Genomic DNA, 16,820 nt, shown 5'->3' with positions numbered 1-16,820 from the left:
CCCAATCTTGTTTTCAAATTTTCAAAAGATAAACATTGGTCATTAACAAAAGCATAAAGATATGCTGCTTGAAGTAATATTATAAAGTTCAGTACACAACAAAAGGATGTCCGTGATAATAGTTTACTCTAAAACCCTCCAAATTCTTAAGCTAGGACCATTTCACAAAGATGTCTACAGTAAAGATTTTGAGTGGCTGAACCTGTTTTAACTCATAACAGCAAGCAAACTATGTTCATTTGTTATATCCTAATATTATACGCTTACATTCAAATTCAGCAATCATTCTGACACATGAGACACTTGGACATGTCTGCTCCCAGATTTAAAAAAAAAAAAAAAAATCAGCTCACTGGTATTATTTGAAGCACTTGAATATGCATGAGACGTATAGTGTTCTTACCTCTCTGGCTGTGTGGTTCCCCAGGACTGCAGCACCAAATTTGCCCTGCTTTACATACTGACCATTTGTGCTATTGAAGTAAACAATAAAAAAAAAAAAGAGAGATATTAATACTCTTCTGAACTATACAGAACCAACTTTCACTCAGTCATCTAAAAGGGGGAGTCTAGTCATTCAGCCTTTAGGAAGGGACAGAGGTGGGCAGTTTATAATTTAAAGCCCTAACATAACTTCTTTACTCTTTAAATATCTATTATTCATGATATCTCAGTGCAGTGGCTTTCTCTGAGAACTTGAAAAGGCAGTTATTGGTTATGAGCATTTCTTTTTTTTTTTTTAAAGAGAGAGAGAGAGAGAGAGAGAGAGAGAGAGAATTTATTTATTTATTTAGTTTTTGGCGGACACAACATCTTTGTTTGTATGTGGTGCTGAGGATTGAAACCGGGCCGCATGCATGCCAGGCAAGCGCGCTACCGCTTGAGCCACATCCCCAGCCCCTATGAGCATTTCTTAAAGACAAGAGATGAAATAATGGCTCTGTATGTTTTATGGTCAGAAATCTCCAACTGAAATGTTAAAAGTGTTACTGATACTTAGTCTGTGGAAGGGCTGAGTAAGTAGTTTGCAATGAATAGAGGCTTTCTGAGAAAAGACAGCAGAGCTTAATTGTAGTCCCCTCTCCTCCACCAAACTTAAGAGAATTTCTCTTCTCAGCTACTTACTATCGATATGCATGGACTGCTGTTGCAACCAGTACTGTGGAAGTGCCCGCTGTGGTTGGTGCTGTTTTTAGTGTTGCCTGATTTCCTGAAGATGAACAAAACGAAGTTGTCAATCATTTCTTGCTTGAAACTGATTTTAACCATTAAACTAGCTTTAAAATTCTTCTTTATACCCAGTTAGTGTTATAATGCATTCATATCCTCATTTGATCCACAAGGTAATCCCATGACCCAGTCTCGGGGTGAGGCAAAAGGCTGTAAGCATTTAAGTGCCTTCCACAAAGACAGCAACAAGCCTTGGAGTAGAACTCATGACTCCAACTCCCAAGCCACAAACCACAAACAAGTCTTTGAGCTGCACAGAAGCACTGTCTAGCAAGCATGGTCCTATTGCCTCTACTTGATTTTCTCCATCAAATATTTTGACAGCTATGATATATAAAAATAGATATTTCTCAGGTTTTGGATGTAGCTTAGTGGTGGAGTACTTGCCTAGCATATACAGTGCCCTGGGTTCAATCCCCAGTAACACAAAAATAATAAATTAATTAAAAAAAAAACAAAAAACTAAGTTGTTTCCCTTTTTCTTCCTTCTGGGGTAGGAAATTTGGGGTGATTTAAATCATACCCATTACTTAACTTCACAAAGTGCTATAGAGTAACACTTATGTTCTAAAATTGGAAATTGTGGCTGGGGATGCAGCTCAGTGGTAGAGCCAGTGCTTAGCATGAACCATGCCCTGGGTTTAAACCACATAACTAAAGAGTTGGTGTCAGTCAGAAAATTTCTCAGTGTATGGGGAAAACCCTGCACACAATTAGCATCATAGACAGATGCTGTGAGTAAGTAGAAAGTACAGAGTAAAGAAAACAAAATAGTTTGTTCCTTCCTTTTACATGGGCCATACATATGGGATCCATTGCCGCAACTCAACTCTAAACACCCTGATAAATATCTTCAGTGCCAGCATAGTACTTTTTTTTTTATTGGTTGTTCAAAACATTACAAAGCTCATGACATATCATCTTTCATACATTTGATTCAAGTGGGTTATGAACTCCCATTTTTGCCCCAAATACAAGTTGCAGAATCACATCGGTTACACATCCACATTTTTACATCAGCATAGTACTTAACATGTAAAAGGCACTCAATACTTTCTTTAATCTTCATTCAACAAGTATTTCATTCAATGTCCCTAACCATTTGCTCTACTTAGGATTATTACTATCAATCCCTTATTCCTACTTGGGTTCTTATACAAAGACAGCAAAGTGTAAAGGAAGGAATAAAAGCTACTGAGTTAGTTAGATCAGGGTTCAAATTTCAACTCTTGTCACTTACTAAGTACTGACCTTGATCAAATTCCTAAACTTCTCTGAGCCTCTATAATCTGGTTATGTCACCTACTTCACAGAATCGCTGCAAGAATGAAATAAGACAACCTATGTAAAGCACCTGAGGCCAGACACATAACAGACATCTTAGAAATATTAGTCCCCAGTTCTCTCCTTTCGTCCAGCAGATGTGCATTCAACAAATGCTTCCTGTGTCCATCCTGATAAAAGAATAGGACTTACTGCAATGCTTGTCACCATCTAGTTAGGAAAAATTCAGTCAGCACACAGCTAACCCACTCAAGTGCAAGAAGTGTCAAGCAGTTCTTCTTTCTCACTGAAACACTGAACAGTGCCTACTAGAGTGCCTTGGGCAGTTTTGGAGGGCGGCATGCACATGGGGTGGTGTGCATATGGGACAGAAGAGCTTGCCACTGACCTTCTCCACTAGTTCCCAACAAAGAGCACATTATCTAGCCACTGGAACTCAGAATCCCAGAGTTTAAAGATGCATCCATCAGTAGAGTGGCTTAGCCAGAAGGTCAAGGATGAACCACCAGGCAAGTGGCTTTTGCAAGGCTGCTTATGACTCTAACCTGTTAAGGCACAATGAAAATGCCTCTTAACTTACCTATTGCTGCTGTTCCCGGGCCTTTCTTAGGCTGCTTTGGAGCTGTATACTGGAAGAATTCATTTCCATGGCCAGCAGCAACCTGATCCAGTCCAAAAAGAGAGGCCAGTCTGGCACTGTTAGTAGAAAATAAAAATGAAATTTCATTTGACATATCCCAAACTTGGAGTCATTATTAAAGCTGCTCACCTCCAACCTGAACAAATACCTCCCAACCATTCAATATTGGAAGTTGCAGCTGTAATCAAGTGTAATTGTACTCAGAAAACATCAGCTGACCCTGTCCATCCATAAGACTTGGGTTTGTTTCTTCTTCTTGTGCCCCAGTTTCTCCATCTAAAAACTGAAATTAGTCCAGCTGCTGTGTTTATTTGAACTGTAAATTCTTGCTCAAGCAAAAAAACATAATTTCTTGTCACTCTACTAATTACTCCCCCTCCTCTTTTAGCTAGTTGATAAGATGTAATGAAACTGTAATACAGACTCACCAGCAGACATAATCTCTCCTATCATTCCATCTAGCATGGAGGACCATTCTTTGTTCATCTCTTTCAGGTATCTTATGTTTCCAATTTCTACTGAAACAGATCTTACTAAGGTCACTCACTGACAGCCTCAAATTATCAAATGCAGTTTATCAGTGCTTATCTTATTTGACCTCATGCTACCTTTTTATACAGTCCACTAATTTGTTCTACAAACAATCTCTTCCCATCACTTCTTTGGAGATACCTACAGGAATGGAAGGAAGGAGAGGTCCTAATAAGACATCAATAAATGCTAATGGGATCCCTCTCTTGTTTTCTTCCCATGGCTCTGACTCTCATTTAACTTTCTTGCCACCTGTTCCTTTGTCTGTTCTTTAAATGTCTATGTCCCCAAGGTTTTAAACTCTCTCCCTTGGGAATCTCTTTTATTTACCTTGGTATCAAAGGCTATCCTAATGCTGATAAGCTCAAATCTGTATCCCCAGTCCAGAATTTGCTCCTGAGAATTGGAAAACACAGATATACCACAAGCAACCCAGATACAAGTCCAGCCCAGAGCTCATGTCCTCCCATCTCCATTGCCCCAAAAAACCTATTCTTCCTCTTGGGCCCCAAGACCATTGTGGGTTCAACGATTCACTAGGACTCACTTGACTTGGCATATAGCTCAACTCATGACTAATATCTATACATTGAAAGGATACACAGTGGCCAGGCATGGTGGCACATGCCTGTAATCCCAATGACTCTGGAGGCTGAGGTAGAAGGATCACAAATGTGAAACCAGCCTCAGCCACTTAGCAAGGCCCTAAACAACTTAATGAGAGCCTGTCTCAAAAAATAAATAGAGCTGGGGACTTAGTTCAGTGGTAAAGTACCCCTGATCCCCAGCACCAAAAAAAAAAACAAAAAAAAAAAACAGAGAAATCAGAAAAAGTAAAAGGTACAGGTGTCAAAGTCCAGAGGAAATCTGGCACAAGCTTCTAAAAATCTTCCCTCGGTAAGTGAAGTGACACAAGACTTAACTCCAGCAATGAGTTACAACAACGGTGTAAAGGATGATCTATAAAGGAAGCTTATTAAAGACTCAATGCCCAAGATTTTTATTGGGGTCAAATCATACAGACAACCTCTGCCTAGCATGTACCAAAACTCCAGATTCACAGAACAAAAGCAGATGTTCAGTATAAATCATATTATTTGTACAAAAGTTTAGGCACAGTGGGACACTCTTACCACTTTATTAACACTTCATATCAGTATGAGGAATTGTTACCAGGAAATTCCCAGATATCCAAACAAGTACCAACTTTGTAAGCAGGACTTTCTAAGTATTATAATCTCTGGCCTAGTATGTTAACGCTTTTCTGTAAACATCCCCAACCAAAATGAAAACCTGACCATAATCTTTGATTTTTTCTGCCCAATGGTCATGGTCATGCCCAATCTCCAACTCCGTTTGATTTTATTTCCCAAATGCTTCTTAAAGCCATTCACTGTTCCCCATCCTCACTGCCACTTTTCTATTCAGGCCAACATCACAGGTAGCAAGCTTCATTTTCTGCAACACCTCTTGAGTCACCTCTCTGCCTTGGTTTTATCGCTTCTTATCCATTATCACCACTGCACCCACAATGATCTTTCTAAAAACCAAATTTGACCAAGTCTCCTTCCTCCTGAAAACCCTCAATGACACCTCAATATTACCAAGATAAAACCCAAACTCCACAAGACAGTTTTACAAGGCTGTTAAGGCCTCACCTCTTCTTATTTCTCAGCTTCCCACCTGATCATTTCTTATCTCCACCTGTGTGCTATACCTACCCCAAGAAACTTTTAATTTCTCAATATGAAACAAAATATATTTTGGGTGGTACTGGGATCACACCCAGAACCTCACAAATGCTAGGTAAGCATTGTACCACTAAGCCAAACCCCCAAGGCAAGATCCTTTTAATCTCCAGCCTTTGGACATGGTGATCTCTCTATCTGAAACTTTCTTCCTGTTCCTCTTTTCCCCTGGAAGATGCCCCTAATCTAGGTTAGATGATCCTCCTGGAAGCTCCCATAATTCTCTATACTTCATTCATGCCAGAAATACATATTAGGCTGGGGATGTAGTTCAGCAGTAGAGCATCTGCACCACAAAGAGAGGGAGAGAGGAGAGAGGGAGGGAGAGAGAAAGAATAAGTGAGAGAGAGAGAGAGAGAATATGAATGGTGATACACATTTGTAACCCTAGCAACTCAGGAGGCTGAGGCATAAGGATTGCAAGTTCAAGGCCAGCCTCAGCAACTTAGTGAGGCTCTACGCAACCTAGCAAGACCTTGCCTAAAAAAAAAAAAAAAAGTAAAGCATCCCTGGCTTCAATCCCCAGTACAAAAAAAAAAAGAAAGAAATGTTGTAGGAATACATCGGTGAGCAAAACTGGATTTTTTTTTACAACTCACCTTTCTATTTTATATAATCTTCATTGAAAACTGGATTCTGTTTTCAAGGAGTTTATGGTCTACATATTCTTCTTTTTCAAAGGCAAGACAGATGTGTCACAGGTAAACTGTGTTTCCATAAATATCTTAAAAGCCAGTCAAATGATGATTGTAAAATCAATATAACGGCCAAGTCAAACTAATTAGCTTACAGATTAATTTCATTTTCTATTACTATTTTAAAAATGGACTATATACATTCTTAGGAAGATAGTTTCTGAGACTTACTATATTTTTCTACTTGTAAGATGTTCTCAAGTGTACACAATCTACCTGACCATGTTAGAAAGAATGGGCTTGCTAATTCTAGACTTGATTATCTATGTTAATAATTGATAAAAAAATCATTATGGTGTTAATATTTTAAAAATAAAAGTTAGCCAGTGCTTTAGTTGCCAAGGTCCTTACCTCACCTTAGTTTCATATTTGTTTGCTATTCTCTTTAAAACAAAAATACATCATTTATGCTATATCAATATTTTAATAAACAGGGATTCTTTTTGTTAGTAAAGTACTTCTTTAATGAATTGTGACATCAAACATCTACTTATACAATAATGATAATATCACATGGGCAGATCTGGTGAAATACACCTGCCTGATTTCAAGCCAGGCTCCATTAATAACAGTGCCACCTTAGGCAACTTATCTCTCTGAGCTGTTCCCATCTGTAAAATGGGTATACCTGTTAAAACTACCTCATAGGCAACAATGACTAAATATGATAATGTGTGTTTATGTATTCCTTGGTACAGTACCTGGCACTAAATAAACACACAATGTTTTATATACTTGTGAACACATATCCTTCTACCTCAAAATGCCAATTCAATCAGATATTATCATACAGAACAGAGAAGGCTTGATTGATGCACAAATCTCTAAGTATAAATTGACATTAGCATAAATACAAAACAATAGAACTAGGAAAAATCTCAAAGGATCATCTGAGGCAAACCTCATTATTTAATAAATTAGGGTATGCAGGGACAAGAATGGTGACTTGACTTAAGTCACATTCCTAAAAGGAATGATTTATCATTACTAATGCTAATCAGATTTGCCTACACATATCTCTAATAAAATATAAAACAAATGTATTCCTTAAAGATGCTTTGAAAAAAGCCAGGTATGGTGGCTCATGCCTATAATTCCAGCTACTCGGGAGGCTGAGACAGGAGGATCACTTGAGCCCAGAGGTTTCAGCTGGGGCAACATAGTGAGACCCTATCTCAAAAACAAAACAAAAACAGCTTTGTGATTATTATTACTACATTGATTTTATTCTACTACTAAAATGAAATTTCTTAGGGGTAGGAACTGCATCTTATTCCCAATTATATTAGCTGAACCAACTATTATTCAATTAATAGGCAATCACACATACTTCCTTATTTTCAAAGTCATAGTGGTGGAGAAAGGGCTAAGACAAAAAACAAAAAACAAAAAACAAAAAAAAACCATATCTCCTGATTACTCTTTCTAGCTTAACCATGTACTTTAAGAGGCCCAGAAACTTAAAAAAGAGATTATCAGTCATCTAGATGGTCATCCTTGGCACTAATATTCCTACTTCTAATAGGTTTGAATGTCCTAAATAGAATCAAGTCAGAGAGTTAAGTAAATAGACCTGAAACTTAAATGAACAAGTATATTTGCAGTAAATCAGTTATAAAAAGGGAACTGAAAAGCAGTGTTCATTGTCATATGTTCTACTTCCTTAGAGAAACTAAAGGAGGAATAGCTAAATCAGAGAATGCTGATGAACCTTTCCCTAGTCTCAAATTTTTTCTCTTCTTTTTGGTACTGGGGAAGGAACCCAGAGGTACTCTATGATAGAGCTACATTCCCAGCCTTTTTATCTTTTATTTTAAGACAGTCTTGCTAAGTTACTTAGGGTCTTGCTAAGTTAGTCTAGAACTTGTGATCCTCCTGCCTCAACCTCCCAAGTCACTGGTAGGTGTGTGCCACCATGCCCAGCCCTATTCTCAATCTTAAATTTTATTTTATTTTCCTGGTTGTTGCTGGGAACAAAAATAAATTATCAGATTAACTTTCTTAATAAGTTTCTTATCATTAAATTAGCTGATATATGTGTCTAGGAGCATAATCATGTGCCTAGAATTGAGTGTCTCAGGTTCATGATAAGCCCATACAGGAAAGCAGAATAGTCGAATCACCAAGAACTTATCTTGGGCCAGGAATCCAGAAAAGGGCACATGACCATCATGTCTACTCTTGTAATTTTCAATCAGCAGTGGACTGCTTGACTCATGAGAGCTGGGAGTATGAACATTCCTTTGCAGACTTTTCCAGATACTTTTGCATAGTGGAGAATGTGAATTTACAGTATGCTTTGAAAATGTCTAATATACAGCCACCCACAAACTAGGTTCGTATAAAAATATATTAATTCAAAAGGCTAACTACACAACCAACAGCAGCAGGGAAACTGGACTGCATGGTGATTTTAGTGAATGTTCTGAGTCAGATAGGGAAGAAAGGAACCAAAGCACAATTTAAAGTAACTGAGCATCTGAAATTACTCAAAATGGAATTAAGTGGATGCAGGCCATCTAAAATGACAGCAGGGGTAAAACAAAGTAGTGAGTCAAAAAAAAAGAGGGGCTGGGGCTGTGGTTCAGCAGTAGAGTGCAGGGCTGTGGTTCAGTAGTAGAGTGCTCACCTAGCATGTGCAAAGCCCTGGGTTCAAACCTCAGCACCACATAAGACTAAATAAATAAAATAAAGGTATATATAAAAAAGAATGATAGGTAATACATTACTAGTCAGTGGGTGTCCACAAAGAGTCCAAAAGATAGTCAGTCATCTTATGGTTATTTATGTGTTAAACTCTGCAACAGCAACTTGAGGGTCGGTACAGCAACTTAATCATCTCTGTAACCTCTTCCCATTTAGTAGAACAAGGGGCATATGTTAATGTGCTCATCATTCTTCAGGATGCACAACATTTGTAATGAAGATGGTCAAAGAAAGGCTATGCAAACATCAGAGACTGGCAGTCAAGGCGTCTTAATACAACACAAGAGAAAACACACTAACCCAATACAAACGAAAACCCTAAACTAATTATTGAAAACGACGATGGTATACATAATGTTTGAGGACAGGGGTTAACAACCGCAGCCTCTCACAATGGTTTTAAACTTCACGGTTTACAGAGTGCAATTTCACAGCTATTATTCAAAAGACACTCACTGATCATTTACTATGTGCAAGGTCCCGTGCTGAGCTCTAGTTAAAACGAACAATATAAGCTGTCCCTGTCCTACCAGGGTTTATAATCTACTAGGTTCGCATGCAAATACAAGCCTGGTCGGACGAATGAGGAATAGAAAGTATTTTATTCTGCCCGGGGTGATGGGAGAGGGAAAGTACCAAAAAGGTGACATCCGATCTAGGCCTTGAAGAATGCTGGGGCCGACCCACCAGTCCTGGTTCTAAAGTGTCACCGCCTCATCCATGGTTTTAGAAGAGAAACTCTCGTGTGGCCCCAGCTGACTCCTCTAAAAACTCGGAGGCAGGCAGACTCATCAGCAATCACCCCACTTCAGAGAAATTTTGACCCAGGGAACAGAAGGGGAACCCCAGAGTCATACTGCGTGTCAAGGGAGATGCCAGCTCCAGAACCCAGATCCACAGACTCCTCGCACTTGCGAGCCCTGCCCAAGATTCTGAGGAGTGTAAGCACCGGAATGCGGCCGGGGTCTGGACCCGGAAGTTGGAAAGAGGCCTGAGAAGAGATCGACCCCTCCAACCATCCGCCGGTCTCTGTCAGCCATGCCTTATGGCCCGTGCTTCTCAGTCACTCACCCGCCACTAGGCGAGAGGAAGTCGGTGTCGTCCTCATCCCCGGCACCGAACATCGCGTTCGCCTTCTCCAGGCGGTGGGGAGAAAGCCGGATGTTCCCAGGGCCTGTCACCGCCGACGTCGTAAAATGCCGCGGTGGCGCGCTTTTTTCCGGCAGGGCAAACTCGCCCGGTTGCTCTGCGGCGAGGAGACTGGATTCTGGAAAGGGTGGAGCAAAGGCAAATGAGGGCTTCGCGCAGGCACGACGTGAGGCCTCTCCTGCCCGCAAAGGGGGCGGGGTTCCGAAGTTCTGCACGAGGATTGGTCAGCGAACCTAGGGGCGGGGCAGGGGCGGGAACCCGCGGCCTCTGTGGCAGTGGTGGACACGTCGAGCCGGGCAGAAGTAGTAGGGGCTTCTGAGAAGTCCTGAGTCGGTGACGAACTCAGGCTCTGAGAGCGAGGTGTCTGTGGCGGGACTCGACCTGGCAAGGTAAGGCCTCCCCGCTGCTTCTCACAATCCTGGCATGGCCACTGTCCTTCTCCCTCCGGGGCAAGGACCCTCCGCCGCTCTTCTCTGCTCGGCGGAAGGAGAAAGATCCCCGGGCTAGAGATCTGAGTCTTGGCCTGGCTCCTACAGTGACATAGCTGGAGTGACCTTAGGCAGGGTGCTCGGTGCCTCAGTTTCCCCTCTATGCAATGGGCAGTGTGTCCAGTTCCTTGTGTACCAACTTGTCAAGAAGCTTTTATGAGTCCAATTCAGGTCCCCTCATAATCCCAGAATTTGCAATTAAGGAAACGAATGAACTTGGGTGACTAGTCCGAGGTCACGCAGAGTAAAGGGCAGGCTGGGACTGGATTCCTGATCCTTCCATTCAGGATTCAGAGAGCTAATGAGTGAACATGAACCTAATAGCCCTTAAACACTGTGTGCCCATATAAAGTGGTCATCACTGGACTGTGTGGCATATGCCAGGGAGCAGGGAAGGAGGAATACCCCTTTCCAGAGTACCCGCAAATAAGGTGCAGAAAAATTAGGATATTCTAGGAGTGGGTGACGAAAAGGAGAAAACTTTGGGGACATTAAAGTCCCTGGTTTTGCTGAGTCTTCTTGCAACAATCCTAAATCAACATCAGTTTATGCCAACTTTTCTGCCTCCAGTTTCCACCCTCTGTGTCTTACATAAATATTTTTTGGTTAACCTGGTATAATTCTTGGAACAATCTTGGGGTAGCTCTGGCTTAATCAAGCTGTGGATAAGCAGATAGTATCCCAGTGTAGTATCCATTTCCACAGGTCTCACTGGAGTTGTTTCACTCAGTCTTCCCTCTCAGTCGGGTTGGTCCCTTACCTGAATGTTTTAATCTCTTAGCATTAAAGTGAAATGATTGGTAGCTTACTCTGAGAGAACTTGGTACCTTTTGGCACTTCCCTGGTTGTGCTTCTTATTATAGTTTGCATATTACTAAATTGTAAGCCTTCTTGCCTATAATGAGTTCTCATTAATTCTTTATTGGTTTGAATAATGAAATTTCTCCTTGTTCCTGTATTCCTTAATTTACTTAGATTGCTTTTCCCGTGTGACCTATAGAATCCAGCCATGACTCTTGCCTTGTATAGGTAGCTTCCAGAGAGATAAAAATGCTGTATTGGCTGTGACTATCTGGATTGCTTACTCTCTTTTGTTAATTGAAGGTGATTGTACTATACTGTCTGAAACTCTAGGGGAGGGAAAGGGGGGGAATAGGATATCTAGAAATATTATATGTAACTATAATTTTTGTAAGTAAATTATTTCTCTATTTAACTGAGGATAGTGCTGTTTGCTGTTTCTTATGTTTATTTTATAGTTTAAGATGGTTAAAGCAGTGAAGGCTAACAGTGTTAAAGTAGTGATGCAAGTGGAATCTAAGCATTAGAACTGGAACCTGTTGTAGTAGCTCTGAATAGAATGTGAACTTGTCTACCTCTGGGTGGGGGGAATGAACTGGATAAATGAACTTGGCTACCTCTGGGGGCAGAAATGAACCTTAGCTCTTTTCTAGCTCCTTCTCCCTAGTATATGTCACTCAGCACTAGAGTAGTGTTGTTTTGTTTTGTTTTGTTTTTCATTGGTACAGGGATTGAACCAGGGTTGCTCTTCTACTGAGCCATATTTTTAACCCTTTTCATTTTTTGTTTTGAAACAGTTTCTCACTAAATTACTAAAGCTGCCCTTGAACTTGGGATTCTTCTGCCTCAACCTCCCAAGTAGCTAGGATTATAGGGATATGCCTTAGGGCCGAGTTTAAACAGTGCTTTTAAAATATGCCAAGCTCATCTTTGATTCTCTTGAGCTCTTATCTTGCATTCTTGGATGGAGATGTTTTTCTCCAGGATGTTTTAAGCAGCTTTTTTTGATATTTGGGAATCCTAAAAATCAACCTTTTTGGTGATTGGGACACCACAAACATGAACACCCAGATTACCATTGTGGGGACACAGGTGCTGATTTTTTTCATTGGCAGTATGAGAAATAGAAAGATGGTGGCAAGTATTCCACAGTCCCACACTCAAATTTGCAGGATTGGGTGTACCTGAAAAGCAAGTGTCTTTCTGAATTAGAGTATCTCCAGATTGATAGTATTAGACAAAGAAACGGGAAACCTGGGCTTCTGTCCCAACCTCTTCTAACTCACTCTGAGCTTGGGCCAGGCTCCAAAAACACTTTGGAATGGATCTCCTTTCACATATCTACTGAGTGTCACTGGGGCACAAAGATAAGTAAGACATAACCCTGATCTCAAGTTTAAATTAAGTATTTGTGTTTATTTTATTTTGCTTAAGTATACAGTTTTTCAGTGTATTCATAAAATGTGTTGATCTCCTGAAAATTGACTGGGAAGCAGCAATTTTAATAATTCCTTTCAAATTACCAGTAATTTTGCAACAGATAATTTTATATACAAGTATACACATATTGACCTGTGCTGGTGAATGTATTTTAAAATTAATGAAGTTAGAGCTAAATTAAATTATAGTGATATAGGGATTTGAATTGAATAAGTTTGATATTGGTATAGTGTTCTGTTCCTTCCATCACTGAAAGCAGAAGAATGTCAGAATAAAATTCAAGAAATATCATCTGAAAGCCTGTTGTGTGTGGAGGACTGTGCTGGGTGTTGTGTAGGGTAAGAAAGTTAAGTAAATCATTGTTTTGTCCTCAAAGAGTTCACAGTCCATAGAGGGTAGAGTGCACAAATAACCATAACTGATGACATAGTGAAGAAAGTCCCATAAGAAGAAGAAATTAATTATTGTAGGATTTCAAAAGAGGAACAGCTCATACCTAGTTTGGAGGAGATTATAGGGTTAGGAATAGGCTTTGAAGATGAGTAGGATTCCAAGTGAAAGTGAAGAAATAAGCCTTTCCAGGTTGAGGGAGCAACTTTGGCAAACACACAAAGTTAATTAAAGTGGGAATCCTCTGAGTATTAGTTACACACATAATTTACACATTTTATTCTAATTTAAAATATAAGCATCCTTTGCATAATTTACACATTTTATTCTAATTTAAAATATAAGCATCCTTTGCAGGATGTTTATATTTTAAATTAGATCCTTTTCTTTTAACCTAAGGCCCAGCCTTTTCTAAAGTGTTGGTCTTAGAGATCAACACTTGTGAATCCTACCCCAGCCCCCTGTCTGTTATTGTAAATAAGGTTTTTTGGAACACAGCTATGCTCATTTATTTACATATCATCTTTGGCTACTTCATCCTATAAGGCAGTGTAAAGTGGTTGCAGCAAAAACTGCAACCATTTTGTCCATTTTGCCTAAAATGTCTACTATCTGACCCTTAAGAGATCACTTAGAAGTCTTAATCTGTGGTTTCTTTAAAATGCAGTGAATAAAGTCATTTGCAAAGCAGTCCCAATGCAGAATCTTTCTAGGTGTTGATGACATTTCCTCTCAGCCTTTATATTGGACTTTTCCACATACCTAACAGCAGATTGTATGTATCTGTGTGACTCACCTTTATCTAGTCTTTCCAAAATAGTTAGTTTGATTTTTATACAAACAACTACTAGAGAGGCTCTGTGGAATAGTAGTTATATTAAGCTCTAGAGTCAAATTTCTTCGCTACTTATTAGTTGTATATGCCTTAGGCAAATTGCTTGGTTTCTTCCTTTGTAAAATAGGAGTAATGATAGTATCCATTTCTTTGGGTTCTTGTAAAGATTATATGAGTTATGGTGTATAAAGCACTAAGAACAATGCCTGGCAGGTAATAAGTACTCGATTAGTGTTAGTTGCGACTCTCATTTTTCCCATTTATACTTCACTATTTTACATAATATGAAATTAAGTTATATATTTATAACAATAAACTCAACTGGCATAAATTGGTCTGTGAACGAACACAATTGACACCCTTCCTAAACATAGCTTACTGAGAGGGAGAACAGAAGTGTTGCCTCCATCATATTGGAGGATGGCCTAGCCATTGTGTTGTTAGGTAAGTTGCTTAAGAGTTCTGTGGGAGAATTTACTAAGTATAAGACAACAATGATGGATTAAAATTAAAAAGGAATCCAGAGCCATATATGTTAACAAGTTTGTCCTTAGATCAGTAGGAAAAGGATTTTTTTTATTCCAATGACATGATTAATATAAGAAAAATCTATATGGCCTAGAAGTGTCTGAAATATAAAGTCAACTGTTACCTTGCCCCACTCCACGTGAATAACCCCTTCTTGTGGATGTAAGAATTGAATGCGATCCACCATTCAAGGCAGTGTAATTGACCTGTTGAAAAACCTCAATCCAGTTCCCCTTGGGTTATAATCTCAATTTTGAATTGATAAGGATAAAAGTTTCAGTCTGAATGTGAATAAAGTAAAATGACTCCTTAGAAGGTAACAATTCCTACTATTCAGAGTCTGATACTTAATGTCTTCCTCTCCCTTTTGTTTCCAGCGTGGCTCTGCTGTTGATTCCTCTTTGCACTTTCCCCACTACAATAGGGAAAAGATGACACAATTATCACTAGAAAAACAGGTGTTTGCAGTGACAAAATGACTTCAATTAGTGAATGTCAGATAAGTCAGTGACCAGGCAGCATCCAGATAACTGTCATTTCAAGTTGGCAAGGCAGGCATGATGGAGAAAGGGGAGGGAGGCCTGAGGAAGTTGCTGATGCCACATGCAGTTCTTAGCATACCAAAGCCATTTGAAAAAAATCATTGGTGTCCCATACTTTGTGACTAAGTATGACGAGTCGTCTAAAGTCTGATACTTAATATATTACAATGAACAGTGTAGGCCATAAGAAATCTTATAGCAGGTACTGGAAAGGAAATGCTTTTGAAGTTTCAATGCTTTGAGTAACATCATTTCATGATTTAGGTAACATCCCCCAGCAGAGGAGGGGCCCATCCTTAGGAATGCAAAGCCCTGCAGAGAAGGAAAGGGTTGAGAAGGGTCCACCCTACCTCTTTTCCTTTACACAATGGCCCTGGGGATTAGTATACAACCTGCTTTTGTAGACTGAGGACATTATGCAATAGAGCATAATGAGATGGAAGCCTGCTTCTCAAAAGTAAATATGAGAAATGATCTGGAAGGAATACATAAAGATACCAGTGACATGTTAAAGGACCTTTTTTAGCCAGGTTGAATCTTTTCCTAAATAGATAATGAAGTTATTATAGGACTATGATAAGTGTTTATATAATTTTGCAACAGTTTAGAGAACCTAAAGTGTAGTGATTCAATTTATGAAATGAAAGAGGAATGCTCTGTGTCCCCACAGCCAAGTTGGAAACAAGAAGGAAAGAAATAGACTTAAGGATCAAAGACTCTTGTTATGAATTATTGTCTTCAGAGTAGTCATTTCATTTTATTCACATTCAGTTTCAAACCTTTATTATTATCAATTCTAATCGAGATTATAATCCAAATCATCCTACCTGTTCTGTTGGCTTTTTATCACCTCTCACCCTTTGCATAATCTCTATCTTGTATATCTCAAACTGTATTTTAATTTCATGTTTTCCTCTTCTACCAGACTGGGCTTCTTTAGGTTAGGGATTCATCACAGTAACTTCATGCAATAAATATTGAATGAATGAATGAATGAATAGACCAAGTTCCTCAGGGTCACACAGGTAGTAAGCTCCAAGTGCCAGATCTAGAACTCAAGTCTTCATTAAATCACCTTTTATTAATGTTTTGAAAGGGTATAAATTCCTATTACCTTATTTAATAGATTTAATTGCATTTTCCTACTGAATAAAAAAAAATAGTTCAAATGTTTTCGAGTTTCTACCTCATACCATATTAATTCCCAGGCAAACCAATAACACTGTAACCTAGACAGTTGAACTCCTATAATCCCAGAGATTCAGGAGGCTGAGGCAAGAGGATCACAAGTTCAACTAGACAACTTAGGGAGATGCTGTATCAAAATAAAAAAATAAAAAGAGCTGGGGAGATGGCTCAGTGGTAAAATGCCCCTGGGTTCAATCCTAAGTACTGTAAAAAAAAAAAAAAAAAAGAAAAGAAAAAGAAAAAATAAGAGTTTAAGCATAGAGGACTTTTGTCTGTCTTTGATCATACCAAGAAGATAGTTAAAGAAATGCTTTGCTGATGGGTATATAACTAACTAGTGTTCTTCAGATCAAACTATGAAAGGCTCTATACTGTAAGTAACGTGAAAGTGAGCCCTCTGTGTGACTTAGAAATCTCCTTTCTGAGATTTATTTTCTTATTTAATGAGCCAGTAAGATATTATTAATAATATTTCATACTTAATATAGTTTTGAATTAGAAAGTATATTTTATTTGATCCTTACAACTTTGTTAGATTGACTGAGTAGACATTTTTTATATCTGTTTTGCAGTTGAAGAAAATAATCTTTATTGGGTTTGAGTGGTCTGCTTAATGTAACATTGC

The 16,820-nt window shown here is 39.0% G+C and overlaps 2 protein-coding genes across 3 annotated transcripts in view; one reads left to right on the top strand and one right to left on the bottom strand.

Annotated features, from left to right (window-relative positions):
* Fkbp15 (FKBP prolyl isomerase family member 15) overlaps nt 1-10,083 on the bottom strand; it is a 56,323-nt gene extending 46,240 nt beyond the window's left edge. Inside the window, exons 1-4 of one of the 2 annotated variants that reach the window (XM_048783175.1) lie at nt 9,906-10,083; nt 3,095-3,210; nt 1,126-1,210; nt 404-473 (exon numbers count right to left, since the gene is read on the bottom strand). In XM_048783175.1, coding sequence (XP_048639132.1) covers nt 404-473; nt 1,126-1,210; nt 3,095-3,210; nt 9,906-9,958 — 324 coding nt within the window. In that variant the 5' untranslated portion in view covers nt 9,959-10,083. The remainder of the gene's footprint in view (nt 1-403; nt 474-1,125; nt 1,211-3,094; nt 3,211-9,905) is intronic. The other variant, XM_015492186.2, reaches the window with a different exon arrangement.
* Nucleotides 10,084-10,221: 138 nt separating this feature from the next.
* Slc31a1 (solute carrier family 31 member 1) overlaps nt 10,222-16,820 on the top strand; it is a 33,392-nt gene continuing 26,793 nt past the window's right edge. Inside the window, exon 1 of the mRNA XM_015492185.2 lies at nt 10,222-10,372. The gene's annotated coding sequence lies outside the window, so the exon portion shown is untranslated. The remainder of the gene's footprint in view (nt 10,373-16,820) is intronic.

Source organism: Marmota marmota, unplaced genomic scaffold (genome assembly GCF_001458135.2).
Source record: "Marmota marmota marmota unplaced genomic scaffold, marMar, whole genome shotgun sequence".
Classification (NCBI taxonomy): Eukaryota; Metazoa; Chordata; class Mammalia; order Rodentia; family Sciuridae; genus Marmota; species Marmota marmota.
The sequence above is the reverse complement of the archived record's forward strand: the minus strand, read 5'-3'. Positions and strand labels throughout refer to the sequence as shown.